The sequence below is a fragment of the Podarcis raffonei genome, chromosome 12 (assembly GCF_027172205.1).
Source record: "Podarcis raffonei isolate rPodRaf1 chromosome 12, rPodRaf1.pri, whole genome shotgun sequence".
NCBI lineage: Eukaryota > Metazoa > Chordata > Lepidosauria > Squamata > Lacertidae > Podarcis > Podarcis raffonei.
The window spans coordinates 57,879,537-57,896,326 of record NC_070613.1 but is presented as its reverse complement, the minus strand read 5'-3'; the positions used below and the strand labels follow the sequence as shown (position 1 = coordinate 57,896,326).

Sequence of the window (16,790 nt, the reverse complement as noted above, 5' to 3'; positions counted from 1 at the left end):
GGACCTCACACACCCTGCCAGACCTCAAACTGTCACTTTTCAGATCTGAAAGGCAGGCAGGCAGGCAGGGAGGAGGCGGAAGTGGCTCCACCAGAGAGACTCATTGCCTTCAGAATGTGGAAGGTGTCCAGTTTTTCAAGTAAGATCTGGGACACTCATTGCAGAGGCACAAAAGAAGCAAAGAAAAGGGCATTGTCCTTCCTTGGAAAGACACTTAGTTCTACATGAGTGCTAATTGTTGTCAACTCCCTTAGATCGGAGGATTCTGTGGGCACACGCAGGAGAAGGAGGTTTCACATCAATTGCCAGGCAACTAATGTGTGAGGAGCAGCTGTGTTTCTGACTCAGCCAGGATCAAGAATGACCCCCCTTCATGCTTTTCAGATGCTTTCAATTAGCCACCTGAGTGACATTAATCATCCCATCTCCTCTCTCTGTAATAGAAAGACGTTTATATATAATCTGATCTAATGTTTGCTCCCAAAATATGAGCTGCCATTTTTTAACTGGCACAGAACCATCTCTGCTTTTCATCCACCAGGGACAGAGGATGAAAAACAAGAGCTGATTGGACTGCAATTTAAGTGGAGATTCCATTTGTATTTTCTGTCTCTTTTCCACTGGAACAATTTCATTTGATTCTGCTCCCAGGGTAGTTTCCTTGATAATGACTTTACTTCTGTTTTATCTAAGCAATTTAGGCTGCAGTCCAGTAACCCCATTGAATTTCATGGGATTTGCCTCTGAGTAAACATAGGATTGTACTGTAAATTAATCTAAAACCATAACTCTCTTCCCTCATTCCCATTCACTGGCTTGGGCAACAGAAACATTGATATCTCTGGCCTAAGAAATCAGGTGACAACTGGGGATGCCCTCTTTCCCAATCACATTCAACATCCAGGCCTTCTCTTTTGACTGGCAGAGCCAGTATCTGTTACTGCAGTGCTTTTCAACCAGTGTGCTGTGGCATCCTGGGGTGCCTTGAAGGATGGTCAGGGGTGCCACAGGCAACACTGGCCTCTGTCCCTCTTCCCTCCTCGGATGTCCTCTCACATCTCTGCCTCCCAAAGGCTTGCACAGCTGTTGCAGCAGCCCTGGCTACAAGCTCCGCAGGTGAATGGTGCATCTGGGGCTGGCCAGGGGGTGCTGGTTGCCAGGAGCTGAGGCGGCCTCAGAGCAAGCAAGCAAGCAAGCAAGTGGGTGAGGGAGCCCAGCCAGTCCACCAGACCTTGTTGTTGGGAATGGATGGACAAGTGGGAGGGCAGGCAGGCAGGCAGGGAGTCACTGTGCTGGCCTGCCTGGGAGCTGAGTGTCTGGTGCTGTCCTGGCAGTGCCCGCTGCTGCCACTGCTGCCTCCCAAGGTAAGGTGCTGGCCTTTGGCCAGACTCTGTTGGGCCACTAAGGCTGGGGGCATCCCAGTGTGAGGAGGCCTCTCTCTTTGTCAGTTCAGAGACTAGGGCGGCGGCAGGTTGTACCATGGCAGATGGTGTGTAGTTGAATGTTTGAATTTCCTTCAGATAAAGAACTCTGTGAGTGTTCCTGACTAGCATAACAGAAAGAAGACTAAAAGAGAGCCTTCCCCTGGAAGTGCTAGTTTTCTCTATGCAGAGTGTAGTTGTTTTTAATATAGAGGGCATCCAAATATTTCCTCCCCCAACTGCATTCTAAATGCTGCCGTTCACCATCACGGAGTAGTGCCATGTGGTATATTGTATTCTGCATTTCAGCTCTAAAGGTATTTTAGAGGGCATACTTGTAAATTAAAGTGTTTTTTACCTCCTCCCCCATCAAAACATTGTCTCACTACTGCTGGTTGCTAGTTGCTCTGCAGCACCTTCTGTGTCACATTTTAATACAGTGGTATCTTGGGTTACAAACTTAATTTGTTCTGGAGGTCCGTTCTTAACCCAAGACCATTCTTAACCTGAGGTGCGCTTTCGCTAATGGGGCCTCCTGCTGCCGCTGTGCTGCCACCGCGTGATTTCCATTCTCATCCTGGGGCAAAGTTCGCAACCTGGAGCAACTACTTCCAGGTTAGTGGAGTTTGTAACCCAAAGTGTTTGTAACCTGAAGCGTTTGTAACCCGAGGTACTACTGTAATGCATTATGAATATGAAAAGTAGGGTGCCATGTGTCCATATCAAAACCATTCCTTAACCCTTCCTTAACATTAACAACCATGAGTGTAGATCTGCCCTGGGTCTCCTGCAGTTTTATTCCTGTTGCCTTCATTAGAATCAATAGAGCCCTGTATTGGATATTCAGAATCCCCCTCCAAAGTTGTCCTCAAAGGGCTGTGCTGTGTTCCCACCTCCCAAGAGAAACAAGCTTGAGCCAATGGTCACAATGCACTGTAGGGAGAAGTGGACCTTTCTAGTATGGGGAAATTAGTAACAAGACCAAGAGTAATCAAATGAGCAGTTGATTGCACATCTAAAAGATTATTAACAGTGGCCACATTTAGACCGGCTAGTGACAGTTGAACTAAATCTATAGAGGAGAAACAGGATCAGGGCAGAAAGAGGAAGAAGAAACATTCATGCTTGTGATGTAAGGTAAAGGTAAAGGTACCCCTGCCCGTTCAGGCCAGTCTTGCCAGACTCTAGGGTTGTGCGCTCATCTCACTCTATAGGCCGGGAGCCAGCGCTGTCCGCAGACACTTCCGGGTCACGTGGCCAGCGTGACAAGCTGCATCTGGCGAGCCAGCGCAGCACACGGAACGCCGTTTACCTTCCCGCTGGTAAGCGGTCCCTATTTATCTACTTGCACCCGGGGGTGCTTTCGAACTGCTAGGTGGGCAGGAGCTGGGACCGAAAGACGGGAGCGCACCCCGCCACGGGGATTCGAACCGCCGACCATGCGATCGGCAAGTCCTAGGCGCTGAGGTTTTACCCACAGCGCCACCCGCGTCCCTTGTGCTGTAGTAGAAGACAAAAAATGTTAATTCCAAATAAAGGAAGGGAAATATGCAAGAAAATGCTTTGCTGAGAGAAAGTGACCCTGTTTGAGTATGCTGCCAGGTTGATAAGGGCAAGCAGAGACAAATTCTGTTCCCCTGCATTGCCATCCCCCTCCCCCTCCAGATCACAGGGTGCTTCTGTGTGAAGTGGGGAGCCTCCTCTACTTGTGAAGGTGCCTCACATGACTAAGATTCTGCAGAGACCTCAATTCTGCAGAGTCCTAAATTGCATGAGGAGCCTGTATGAGTCACCCTTCAGGAGAGTGGAGTTGAGCACACTCCTCTCCATGGATCCCGGTTGTGTGTAGAGTTCACCTGTTCCAAGCAGAAGGAGTGTATGTGGGTGGGGTTCTTTTTCCAGAACTCAAAGTCGTCCTTGCCACCAGGATATTGCCTGTGGCATTGTGCATTATAAGGCTTTAGGAATAGAGACTTGGAGGGAGAATAGAAGACTGTGTGTTGCCTTGGAAACCAGACCAAAATAATAAAGGAAAAGATGGCTCCCACCTGAAAGGTGCTGGAACTGAGTTCTGGTTGGAAAAAAGGCCTGAAGAGAGAGGCAGGGGAGAAAACTGCGGAAGGAAGGTGGATGAGCTAAATAACACTGACTAACATTTTCATGGTTGGATCGCCTCTTAAGGGCTTTGTATAACTCTCCAGCAGTTTGACTTTCACCCCCAAAGTCTTCCATTGTCTCCTGAGACAGGAGATAGATAGGTGACAATGACAAGCCAATGAAGGTTTTTTCCTAGAGCACAGGGAGAAGCAGCAGCACCTAAGTCCCTAGAAGGATTTAAGTTTTTTTGCTCATGGCTGCTGAGTGAGAAATGTGGGGTGCAAATGAGGTTTAATGTACACCCTGATGGATACTAATACAGTGGTACCTCGGGTTACAAACGCTTCAGGTTACAGACTCCGCTAACCCAGAAATTGTACTCCGGCGGCGCGGCAGCAGCAGGAGGCCCCATTAGCTAAAGTGGTGCTTCAGGTTAAGAACAGTTTCAGGTTAAGAACGGACCTCCGGAACGAATTAAGTACGTAAGCAGAGGTACCACTGTAGGTGCTAATGGATAAGTACCTATCAGAGGTGTGTGGTGAAATTTTTCATAGGGGAATAGTTAGGGGGTCTCAAGGGTCATCTAGTCCAACTGTCTGTAAGGCACGAATCTCCACTCAAACATCCCTGGCAGATGCCTAAAAACCTTCAATGAAGGAGAGTCCACAGCCTCCCAAGGAAGTCCATTCCCTGGAGGGTCAATTTGCCAGTTCCTAGAAGCTTGCAAAAAGAAGAAAAGTTTGGCTTTGCTTTGTTTTTTGAAAAAGACAACCCCAGGCAGAAGCGTGGATTCTGCCCCCCCCCCATTAAAAACCCATTATTAACACACACCCTTTCTTCCATCTCCCTTTCTATGATTGTGGTGTTGTTGGTTGTTGCATGTTGCTGCTGATCCTTCAGCTTCTGGCAGATTGGGGCTGGGGGTTTATTTTATTAAAACACCATGCTTTCAAAACACACACACATACACACGAGAGAGGAGGGAACTAGTGAGATATTAAGGTTGTAGGGATCTTGTCTTCCACCCCCCACCCCACAGGCACTTCAGACTATCTGACTGCTCTTCCTTAAAAAATGAAGGAGAAGGAGCTGCAGTTCTGCTTCAAGCAGCTGCTTTCTGCTCAGGTGTATTGCTCTGCAGGCTTGTTCAGTTTTGCAGCCTTTATGGAGGTAATGGGGGCAGGGCCATGCTCGCACATACAGGAGCCTGGAGACACTGGCTAAGCAGGTACATGGCAAGGTCCTGCTGGTATGTATAAAATGTTTCTCATGGCTTCCAGCATGGAGCTTCCTTTTGCCAGGGCTCTGCAATGGCCCACCAGTAAAAGCCTTGGATGGCTTGAGTGTGCTAAGGACACTGCAGGGAGGAAAGTATTTGGGTTTTTTAAGGGTTTGCATTGATGGGAATCACTTGTGCTGGTTCCCTAAGCTTAGCTTATCTCCCCAGATATCATAGAGTTTAGGAATAAAGCCAGTTAGGGAGATGCTCATAATGAAAGGAAGACTGAGAAGCAGCCCTTGAGGGTATCTCTAAGCCCTCCCAAATGATTCTAATATGGACCTATTTTAAATGTTGGTGGTGCAGAACATTCAGAAAACAACTTTTAAGACACACTTAGGCAGTTTTTGAAAAGTATGTGACCTATTTGTTGCATGAATTCTGAGAAGCTCATTAATTAGTTTAAAAGATGATGAGTATGAATGAATAAGTAATACTCTAAAAGCTAATGCACTATCATCCTCATCTCCCTAGCATTTAATGGAATGGAATATGAATTTTGCCGGTTCTGCCCATGGGAAAGGAAGGCATTCATCTCTCATAATTCTGAGTGACTTCTGCTGACCCAGTGCTATATTGCAAAGAACCATTTTTGGCCTTCGGAGAAATAATCCCCTTGCATTTCAGGCCTTCAGAAACAAACTGCATCAACTCATATTTTCCTAGAATGGCTCACCCTTTCTTTTGCTGTATAGAGAATGTAGGCAGAGCATGCACCAACTCAAACATTTACTATCCTACACAGTAGGGTTGGTATTGGGGCCACTGCATCTGAAGCAGAGGAATTAAAAATAGTAGTCATGGCTGTTGTAAAGATTACTGAGTGATCAAGTAATGTTACCAGAAGCAGCTTGGAAGATACTGCAGCTAGGAATGAGTCAAAATGGGGAACACTTTTCATGAAGATATTTAGGATGCTTTTCAGGGAATTTCTGTGAATGTACCTCGGGTACCCCAGAAATAGTACCTCGGGTTAAGAACTTTGCTTCAGGATGAGAACAGAAATTGCACACTGGCGGCGCAGCGGCAGCAGGAGGCCACCATTAGCTAAAGTGGTGCTTCAGGTTAAGAATAGTTTCAGGTTAAGAATGGACCTCCAGAACAAATTAAGTTCTTAACCCAAGGTACCACTGTATACAACATACACAGCATTAAATGTTCAGCTGGATGTGTGAGAGGTGAAAGCCTCATATCTGTTTCTAAAACAGAACACACCCACACACACTAGGAGATTGTATATAAAAAAACACTTCTTAAAATGAAGGAAGTTTGTTAGGGAGAATAGTTCAAGTAGAGAACGCAGATGGTTTGAAGGCTTTCCCTAATGCAGTCTGAAAGATTTCTCTTAATTTATTATGGTGCACTGAAGTCTTTCTATCTATACCTGCATTGACAATCTGGTTTGATTATTATTATAATACAAATTGTGACACAACTGTGACACAACGTTGCAGTGTTTCTGTTCAAATTTCCAACCAGCCAGCATCTTCTTGGAATTTCCGACTCTGTTCCTCCTCCTCGTTAGTGTTCTGGTTTTCCTTGCAACAGACATCCAGGATTTAATGACCACTGAGCATGCTCAGTTCAGTTCTCTTTGGACTGTTAGTCGTCCCCCCCAAAAATATTTTCTGTACAAATCCTTGGAGTTGGGGGTTCTCCTTCAGCATGCCAACAGTTCCCTTCTGTTCCACAGCAGCCGCCTTTTGGCCACATTCCTATAAGCGTTCATCAGCTGAGTTCCATTAGAGCTCATGTTCTATTTTCTGTGTTTTGTATTTAAAAGCATTCATTTTAAAAAATCATGTTTCCTGACTGTTGGTAATGGAATGACTGTTTGGATGATAGCCAGAAAAGCTGTGCCGAGTGTATAAATTACATTAAGATGAAAATTCCTGTTATGGAAAGCACGAGCTCTCTTACAGGAAAGAACTTGATGTGTGAACGCTAGATCAGCCTTTCTCTCAGCTTTGGAGTCCCAGATGTCGTTGCCCTACAACTCCCACCATCCCTAGCTAGCACGACCATTGGTCAGGGATGATGGGAGTTGTAGTCCAACTACATCTGGAGACCCAAGGTTAGCCAAATTCCTGCCTTCTAGATGTTGCTGTACCCCAAGTCTCAGGATGGTGGGAGCTGGAAGCCAGTAGTAGCTCAAGGGGACCAGGTTGGCTACCCTGTTCTAGATCAAGGGTCAGCAAACTTTTTTAGCAGGGGGGCGGTCCACTGTCCCTCAGACCTTGTGGAGGGCTGGACTATATTTTGAAGGGGGGGAAAATGAATGAATTCCTATGCCCACAAACAACCCAGAGATGCATTTTAAATAAAAGGACACATTCTACTCATGTAAAAACACGCTGATTCCTTGATCGTCCGTGGGCTGGATTTAGAAGACGATTGGGCCAGATCCGGCCCCCAGGCCTTAGTTTGCCTACCCGTTCTAGATAGATGATCATCATAAACACACTAGACAGCTTTGTTGAAGTACTACATGGGAGCAAGAATCAGTAACAAAACCACCCCTTCCACCTCCAAGATATACAAAGCCAACAATAACAAATGGTCTCTTTGTCACCACTGCGAAAAGAGACACTACAGGGAACCAGGCAGAGGGCCTTCTTGGTAGGGGCACCCACCCTGCGGAAAGCACTCCCACCACGTGTCAAGGAAATAACAACTATCTGACTTTTAGAAGACATCTGAAGGCAGCCTTTTAATGTTTGATGTTTTATCACTTATTTATTTTTCTGTTGGGAGCTGCCCAGAGTGGCTGGGGAAACCCAGCCAGATGGGCGGGGTATAAATATTATTGTTGTTGTTGTTGTTGTTGTTGTTGTTGTTGTTGTCACCCCTTTCCTTGCAAAAAGGACATCCCTGGTTGGAGACAATGGAAATGGAATACTGATCTGTGCTTGATATCCAGCCCTGAAACTCCTAATCCAACCAAGTCTGCCGTGATCCAAAATAATTACAATCTGAGGTTTGAAGTCTGCCCAGTTGTTGAGAGCAGTTTTTACATGGAAAAACATAAATCACCACAGCTGACAACACATGGTCCCAGCAGGGACGCAAAAATCCAATTTGTATGGAAATTCACTGACCCAATATTCCCTAATGGGTAATCCTTCAGGTCAAAGCTGATGGACTCTAGAAAGACACCAAAAGGAAAGAGCAATGCCATTTTCTCTGTGATAAATAATTCAGGGACAAGGGGGACAGGACGGCCTGACAGAGACCAATTAGATCAGATGATGAATCTAATTGGACCAGTTCTGCTGGTGGGAGGCCATCTTGAGAGGATTACCGTTTTTTAAAGCTGCAGCTTATTACAGTTCGTATCAAAGTACACAGAACAACTTACATTTGTATATCTAATGTAAGTTAAAGTACATAAGAAGAATGAATTGTTGAGGAAAGTGAAGGCGGGGGAATTGTCTCTTCAATTAGACTTAATGTGGGAATGTTAAGGATAGTAAGAAAGGATCTATTGAATGAATACTATCCTTCCTTCATTCACGCTAGCAAGTGATGTAGCAGAGCAGATTTCCCTCAATATAGCTGGAAGCTAGTTTGCAGATTCGTTTGAATCTCTTAGTTAAGACTATTTCCCGGTGTCCCTTTTAATCCCTCTTAAAAGAATAGAGACACAAGAGTCTTTCTGAGTAAAGTAACAAAAAGTTTACTCACATTTCAGTTCACAATTTGATCCCTGAAAGGCAGGCTTTACTTGGTAGTTACATAAACAAACTGTGAGTTCATCTCACTTGGAGACTGGACTCATGTGCTGCAGACAACAAAATTGCATTAAGACAACAAAAGGGCTGCAGGAGAGCAGCATGGCAGCAAGCAAGACAAGAGAAAAACCACAGCTGAGAAAATGGCTGCATGACTCGGCTGTTATATGGAGTCAGCCAGGGCCATGCCCATCTCCCAGGTCACATGCAGGAGGAGGGTGCTCCAGACCAGTGGAAGAGGAAGTTACGCTGACTGGATGTTCCCCTGCCTGTGCCCACGCGAGGGAAATGAGACATGTTGCATTTGACTGCACCAATGGATTACATCCCACACTTAATGGATGGTATTCAGGAAACTTTATTCAGAACAGGCTCATTAAAATTAATGAACATGACTGAATTAGGTCCATTAATTTCAGCAGGCCTACTCTGAGTAAAATTTAGTTGACTACCACCCGTGTGTATTATTTTCCTACTGTTTTAAGTCTAACTGAAGAGAAAAGTGGAGGAACAGGAAGAATCCTATATATTAATGAAGGCATAGAGAATGGGATGGACTGAGGAACATTCCCTTCCAGGGGAGACAAGCCAGTGGCAAACAGGGCAAAAGACAAAAATTTTATGCTTGTAGGTAACCTACCTTTTATACACTCATCTGTCCTGACAAGCAATAGGCACCAGAGTTTGTTTCCAAGCCCAATTCAGGATGCTGGTTTTGGCCTATAAAACAGTATACCGTATTTTTCACTCTATAAGACGCACTTTCCCCTCCTAAAAAGTAAGGGGAAATGTGTGTGCATCTTATGTAGCGAACGCAGGCCGGGCAGCTATCGCTGAAGCCAGGAGTACAAGAGGGATCGCTGCTTTTGCTGTGCAGCGATCCCTCTTGCTCTTCTGACTTCGCTTCGCTGGAGAGGCACTGCACAGCTTTCCCTCTCTCCGCAGCGCCCCTTCAGTGCTGAAGAGGTGCTGAGCAGAGAGGGAAAGCTGAATAGCGCCCCTTCAGCGAAGCGGGAGGAGAGAGGGAGAGAGTATTTTTTTTCTTGTTCTCCTCCTCTAAAACTGGGTGCGTCTTATGGTCGGGTGCGTCTTATAGAGCGAAAAATACGGTAAATCTCGGGACCCTTATGAAACATGCAGATTCTCTCTAAACAGGATTAACACCTGTATTTTCAGAGTCAGACACAGGTACTTGGGAAAGGTACAGTACATACACCATGTTTACTATTGCACGGTACATAGAACTATGATTTAAGTCAGTGGGGTTCTCCGTTAAGCATATAGGAAAATTGTCCTGCAATTTAGAGCATTAGCACTTTTAAAGCAAGATGCACCAGATGACCAGATTGCGAGGAGGAGAAATGAAGGAAGGAAAACAAAATGATGAAAGAGTAAATTGAGCTCAGATGTCTTTATTAAAGTCAAGGCAGCACATACAATAATCACCAGCATACTTTATAGCACAATGTATCAACAACATCATGTTTCTGAGGCATGCATCAAGGCATTTCAGTGCATCACATAAAGGGTTCCAAGGAAACAGAGGCGTTTCTGAAAACAAAAAACTGAGGCGGCCACTAAAGGCATACAATGACCAACAATTTGCCTCCTTCAGTTCCATTCATATCAGCAAAAAAATATAGTTAAACTGGACAAAGATAACTGCAGCAACAGCATTCCACTTAACTCTTGTCTAGCATTGCTTCCAATGCAATCCTATGTATGTCTACAGAAATAAGCCCTCCATAAATCAATGGGTTTTACTCCCAGATAAATGCGACTCACTTCTGAGTGAACATGCATATGATAGCATTGCTAAATGAGTAGAATTTAGGTGCCATCTCTGAAAATCACAGAATGTGAGTGATTTCTTTCTTTCTCTCTCTTTAAAAAAATCAGTTATATATACCGTGTCTTAAAAATTAAAATAAAAAGGCCCTTTGTTTGTAAAAACTGCAGTATTTTTTCAAAAAACAAGGGGCTGGATCCAGAGTGAGTTAACAGAACTTTCTTCCAATAGAAATCAGTAAGAGTTAAGTCATTATGAACTTGTCCTGCTTATTTAAATAGCACTCATGTTGAACTAACGAACAGTGTAATCCTATACATGTTTTCCTCGAATCCTACTAAATTCAATAGTTACTCCCTGGTAACTGGGTATAGGATTTTCAGCCTTACTCTGGATCCAACTCAAATGTACTACACTTTCCCACGTAAGTAATACAAAATCTCCAAGGCAACAACAGACTTTCTTCACTTCCCTGGGAGGAGCAGGGGAATGGGAAAATATTTCTATATCGTGAAAATTCCCAGCTCCCTTTGATTCGGGCCAGTGGCTTTCATTTTATGTGAACCGCCCTGAGACCTTCAGGTATAGAGCGGTATAGAAATTAATTAAATAAATAATAACAATAATTTTGGCCCTATAAAGTTTACACTACAATTTATAGAATTTTGGCCATTAAAAAAAGAACTGTCTGCTAGCATGAACAAAACACTGTAAGCTCAGCAGCATATAGGGAAAATTCTGTTATCTCCAAAACAGAGTTTCAAGATTACAGAATAGACCATTTCTATAAGAGAGGAGCCAGTGATAGTCCAGCAACAGAATTTGCAGTAAAAGTACTTTTAAGGGTCACATGTACAACCATTTAGGTAGGCTTTTCCTTAAGTTAGAAACAGCGATGTCCTTACCACAAGGCAGCAGACTTGGGCGACAGACAGATCAAACCTGGAGGGTACAGTAAGGCTATTGCACAGTAGAGTTTCCCAGCAACTGTACCCCATAATAATCAATGGAGAGTGGATGCCATTGGGTTGGTTGGTTTTGCTTCAGGCAATATAACATTGGATTGGCCCTCATCGGAAGCAAAGCAATATGGCAGGGGCAGCGACAAACTAGCACCAAAGCCATTCAGCAAAGCAGCTGAGAGGCAGTTTCGCTGTAGTACTCCCAAGTGCAAATAGTTTCGTTCTGCACATGCCAGTCTCACAATCAGCCCCCACAGGGACTTGACAGAAGCAAAACAACCAACCTTGCTCCCTTCACAAAGATGTGGTGCTGTTTTATTGATAAGTCAATAAATGCCACAGAACACCCACAGGCAGCAAAAAAATACCCCAGTGCTGGCACATTTGCAAAAGCTAAGCAGGATATAGTATGGTTTCATTTTGGATGGGAGACCCTGTGTTTGGATTCATGGATTGCAGGGGTTTGGACTTCATGAATCTCAATTCTGCAATTCTGATTCTATGGAGACACAGAACAGTATCCTGTTCACACAAATTTCCATCTTGTGACCACAAGCATTTCAAGCCCAATATTGGGAAGTTTTATTCCATTTTAAAATGAATATAAATTTAGGCTCCTGCAAGTCACAGTGTTTACAAGAACATAGCAGTAGTTATAAATGGCTGAATTGATTGGAACTACGGAAAGGATCCTGAAATGCCATCTTATTTAGAGAGTCCCAAGTGAAATAGAACAATTTACTTTCCAAAAACCTTATTTTGACAATAGCACTTGAGATGCTTTGATGTTTCAAAATAGATGCAAGACTATAATGGGCAGAAATAATACAGCACTGTGCTAAATGAAAGGCATAATCCTCAGAAATTTCAGTATACAATCTTCTTTCAGTATACTTTTGAGAATGAACCTCTTTCTTGTACTTTCTATAGCTACTGTATAGAACCAAAAATAATTTCAGGTCTACGTTATGCAAATCAATTTTTAGATCCAGGTGAGATTGCTTGTTATGCAGTCACTGTGAATCTATCATTTCTAACACTTCATATGGGTTTTGCATGTTCTTCTCAGACTCCCCCCCCCCCCGCATATATTCAAATTCAAACTGAATATTAGCAGAGTTTATTGTGCGTTTCTAGGGACAGGAAAATGACCAAGGGCCACTCCAAATACAAGATGTAGCAGAAGCATCGCAAGGCTAACTTGACCGACTTTGTGTGGTGATTCTTACAAATGTGCCTCTACATGGTGACAACTGGTATTTCTATTAGAAGAAGAGCCTGAGAACAGGCAGGTCACCTGCTATGATCACTACCAGCATGTGGAGGCACTCTCCTCACAAAAATGGAGTAGACCCACTTGCTTGATGGCAGGTTAAGATGGAATCAGTCTCAGAAAGGAGCTGGATCAAAGCATGAGGTCTGAAATCTCAAGTTCCAATTCAGCATAAGGCAATTAAGTGTAAAACCCACTTGGAGAGCAGATTTTTAACTCCAGCCATGTTAGAACTGAGCCATAAGTTCATGGAAGTAGTTCTGCAGCTCATATACCTGTCTGTCAGCTAGTTAATATGGGTGAGAACTAAACATGATACAGAAAATAGCAGCCAAATAGAAAGTTCTCTTGCTTCCAGTAACGCAGAGCAAGATTTTTGAGGCTCTTTCCCTCAGCCCTCCCAGCAACAGCCAAAGAGACAGGTGGGCTGAAGACACAACACAAATGAAGTCCAAGTAAACATTGTGTAGACTGGGGCAGGAAAAGGCAACATAGGGCTGTCATTTTCCGTATCTGTAGTTCTGTTGTCAGAAGGTGCTTTCAGAGAAGAGACCCATGCGAGTGGTGGGCAAGGCCAAAGGTAGAGGAAGCAAATAAATGTATTTTACCTCTGAACAGTAGGCAACACATGTGCATACGCCTCTTGTCTTCCACCCAAGCAAAGCAAGAAGTATTACCAGGCTTCAAGGGCACATTCTACCCAGGCAAAAGCACTCATGGAGGGCACAAAGCCAGGCCAGTCAGGGGGGTGGTCTGGGGTGAAGGAACATGGCCAGGGAGAAGGGATGTCCTGGGGAAGGAAAAGAAGGTCTGAAGGGCTGGAAGGCTACATTTTGCCAACTCCTTCACTAAGGCAAGCCAAAAGTGGTACACTATTCACTTTTGCCAGGTTAAATTAAACCTGTAAAGGACATGGGAAACCTGGACTGGCCCAAAATTGTTAGAAAAGTCTTACTGGTCACAATGGAGTGTCTGGCAAGTTAGAAGGGAATGGAAGAAAGAAGCATTTCCGGAGGAGGAGCAGCAGCAGCAGCAGTTCTAAGCAGCCCAGCCCCCGACTCCCAAGCAGTTTCAAGAGTAGATGTTCGCTGGCCGCTCACACAGCCTTTGAATCTCTTCGGCCAGGTTGAGACACAGCAGAACCCGCCTCTTCTCGGCCAGCACTTCCTCTTGGGAGGCCTGGCCCAAAAGCTTTTTGGCAAAGAGGATCAGGTCTTGCATGAAGATGCCAACTTGTGAGCGGGGGGCCTCGGGAAGACTCTCCAAGCACTCGCTGGTGAAGCAGAAGTTGATGGCCTTGTCCCGCTTCATTCCGGGTGCCCTTTCTTCAATCCAAGTCAGGGGCCTGGTTAAAGGAGACGGAAAAGGAAGGGAAACCAAGTCAACCATCTAAGAGGCTGGCTGCAAATGAAGACCTCATAATAAGCCAAAAGTGTGTCGTGGAGGTCAGAAAGGGCCCTCCAATATTAAGTGCTATTCTCTAGCACAGCGCTTCCTAAGCTGTGGGCCCTGAAGACTCTGCAAGTGGGTCACAGGTTTTCTGTAAGTAAACCCAAAATAATTATTGCTTGTAATAGTATGAGAAATACATTTTGCTTTGCTGGCATTTTATAATGCTATGTTGACACTTGTAATAAAACATCAGAAATGCTCAAATCTTAGTTTAAGACTTGGGGAATGCTCTCCGGTGGCAAAGGCCGCAAAGTGCTCATATAGGGAGCTGTTTTAATTGTTTTTATATACTAAAAATGCAGTAAAATGGCTACATAAAGTTCAAGCAGGTTTTTAATAAGCCACTCTCATCTTCCTCATTAATAACATTTTAGAGATAACAAAAGCTAAGAAAAAATTCACAAAAAGCTTGTGTTAAGACTCAGGCTGCATTTCTGACCCCATTTTCCCCACTCAAGGTACCCAGAAGGACATCAAGAGTAGTTCTGCCTAACTCACAGCCAATTCAGGGATGTGTCAGAAATGCTCTATTTCTCTATTCCAGCAAAGACTTACTGAGTCTGTCCACATCCAGCCCACACCTAAAACCAACTCGGACATAAATGAGAGTGGGCCAAACATTCAGCTAGTGCAAATCCACCCATGTCAATGGAACTGCATCACTGGGAAACCTGGCCCAGGAAGGAACAGACCTGGAACACTATGCAGAGCAGCCATGACACCCAGAATCGGCCTGCACAGATGTCTTTGGCTTTGAAAAGACAACACAGGGAATTTCCCCACCCTAAGCAAGCTGGCTGCAGGTGGTTCTGTACATGCAGCAAATTATGAAGACATACATTGAAAAATAACTTGCAGCTTATTAAAGCATATAGAGTAAATGGCTAACTGAACTGGAGAAGTATGCATGCACATGAAAGCTTATACCAGAACAAATTTACTTGGTCTATAAGGTGCTACTGGACAATTTTTTATGATTATTTGAACACTTGCTGCCACTTCTTAGCACCACCTGCTGGTGTTCTTTATCTTTTCTGAAAAGTTACCAAATTACTGCATTTTGCTGAAGGCTGCAGCTTTCCAATTCATGAAATTAACCCCTACCTCTCCCCTCTGCTTTTCTGACCCTTCTTGTCCCCTTTGGGTTGCAGGGTCACAATGTTGCAACATCAACAGAAGACACACCTGGCATAATTGCCCTGCCAGATTCTCAAGCCCAGATCTAACAAGCCTTGGCTCTCTAGCCAATGTTCCCCAGTCTTCTTACTTTATCACTTGCCAGCAGTTCACAGCTGCCTCCTGTCTCTTGTCATACGTCTAATTTTACCCAGCAGCCTTCCCAAACCTCAACCTGAGAAGTTTCATTCCCCAAATGAGAGAAGCTTGATTGTAACTCATTTCTGCGCTGCTATACCTAGGGCTGTCATATTTCTAGAAGTAAAATTCAGGACACAAAAGTTGTTGAGCATTTTTTAGTAAATGAAATTCAAAGTTGTTGAACTTTTTTTAGGTAATCAGCCTCAAAATCCTGGACATTTTTCCAGAATTCGCCCCAGACGTTATGTTCGCTGGTTAAATCCTGGACATCCGAGGCCGGGCTCCACAGGCTAGTTGCCCCTCCTAATAGTGATCTCAGGTAGCAAGTGGCAACAGGATTGTAGGCCAAATGGGGCCACTAAGAGGAAGGTATTAGCATGCTTAGGGAAATCTCATGTCTTGCCAAACTAAAAGAGAACAAACATTAAACACACACAAACACGTCCACTGAAAAATGAATGTGCTCAAGAGCCAAACAATATTCACTGTCAGCTGGAAAAGAAAAACAAGGAAATGTGTGGACCTGAAATGTTTTGTATGAAATGAAATGGCTGGCAGGAATCCTGAACAAGAGCACTCCTACAAGGAGGTGAGGATAAACTGCAACGTTTTGTTGCAGGTTCCACTCTTCTATAATAGATGACAGAACAAGTAACAAGATTTAATACTGACGGCTCTGTGTAAACAGCTGTCCAAATACTCAGTGAAACCAAACCCTAGCAGTGGCAGCTTTTCAACCAGTCAGCATAGTTGCTAACTCTGTTTTGCTGCCACAAATATTGATGGAAGACCTGGACTCTCCTTGCATCATCTGTTTGGCCATTTGCAGAAAACAAGTGTGCAGGCCCTCCTTGTTACATCTTCTGAGGGAGAATGCCTTTTGTCGCTTCCCCTTTGTTTTTCTTTCAGACAGAATGGGGGTGGCGGCGCTGGGCTGCTTACAGCCCTGGCCCAGGACATACAGACAGAAAAAGGACTCCAAGTCTAGCACTGTTCAGAGTCCTGAATAGAGATAGCATTATCTTCAAGTGGACCGGAATCAGTCGTGCTCTTTTTCAGAAGTTAAACACTGTCTGCTCAGAGTTACAAACTCCACATATGCTGTTTGATAAAGGGCTTACTTTTTGGGGAGCCATGCTGCTGCTTAGCCACGGGCAGTTTAAGTGACCTTTTTGGAGAGAGACCTTGGCTCCAGCTCCATGGGAGTTTTTTGCCAGTGGAGCTAGGATATGATGCTAGCAAACAACATCGTTAGACTGTTATGCAATGGCTACCATTCCCAGCAGATTAATCTTAGACGAATGACTACACCAAAGACAAAAGCTACTGGGATACACATGGCAGAGGTGCACACAACATGTGATAAGCCTAGTAGAACAAAGGTGGATGACAGCGCAGGTAACAAACCAGGCCACATGCTACCTAGAAAAGTAGGAAGACAATGACAAATTCGACTTGTAGGAGCAATT

The 16,790-nt window shown here is 44.3% G+C and overlaps 1 protein-coding gene across 5 annotated transcripts in view; it reads right to left on the bottom strand.

Moving 5' to 3' along the window:
- BLVRA (biliverdin reductase A) overlaps positions 1-16,790 on the bottom strand; it is a 225,404-nt gene that overhangs the window by 189,188 nt on the left and 19,426 nt on the right. For 3 of the 5 annotated variants that reach the window (XM_053410051.1, XM_053410053.1, XM_053410050.1), the window contains one exon: positions 12,339-13,897. In XM_053410051.1, coding sequence (XP_053266026.1) covers positions 13,624-13,897 — 274 coding nt within the window. In that variant the 3' untranslated portion in view covers positions 12,339-13,623. Of the gene's footprint in view, positions 1-12,338; positions 13,898-16,790 lie in introns of those variants that run through there. The other 2 variants (XR_008332940.1, XR_008332941.1) reach the window with 2 other exon arrangements.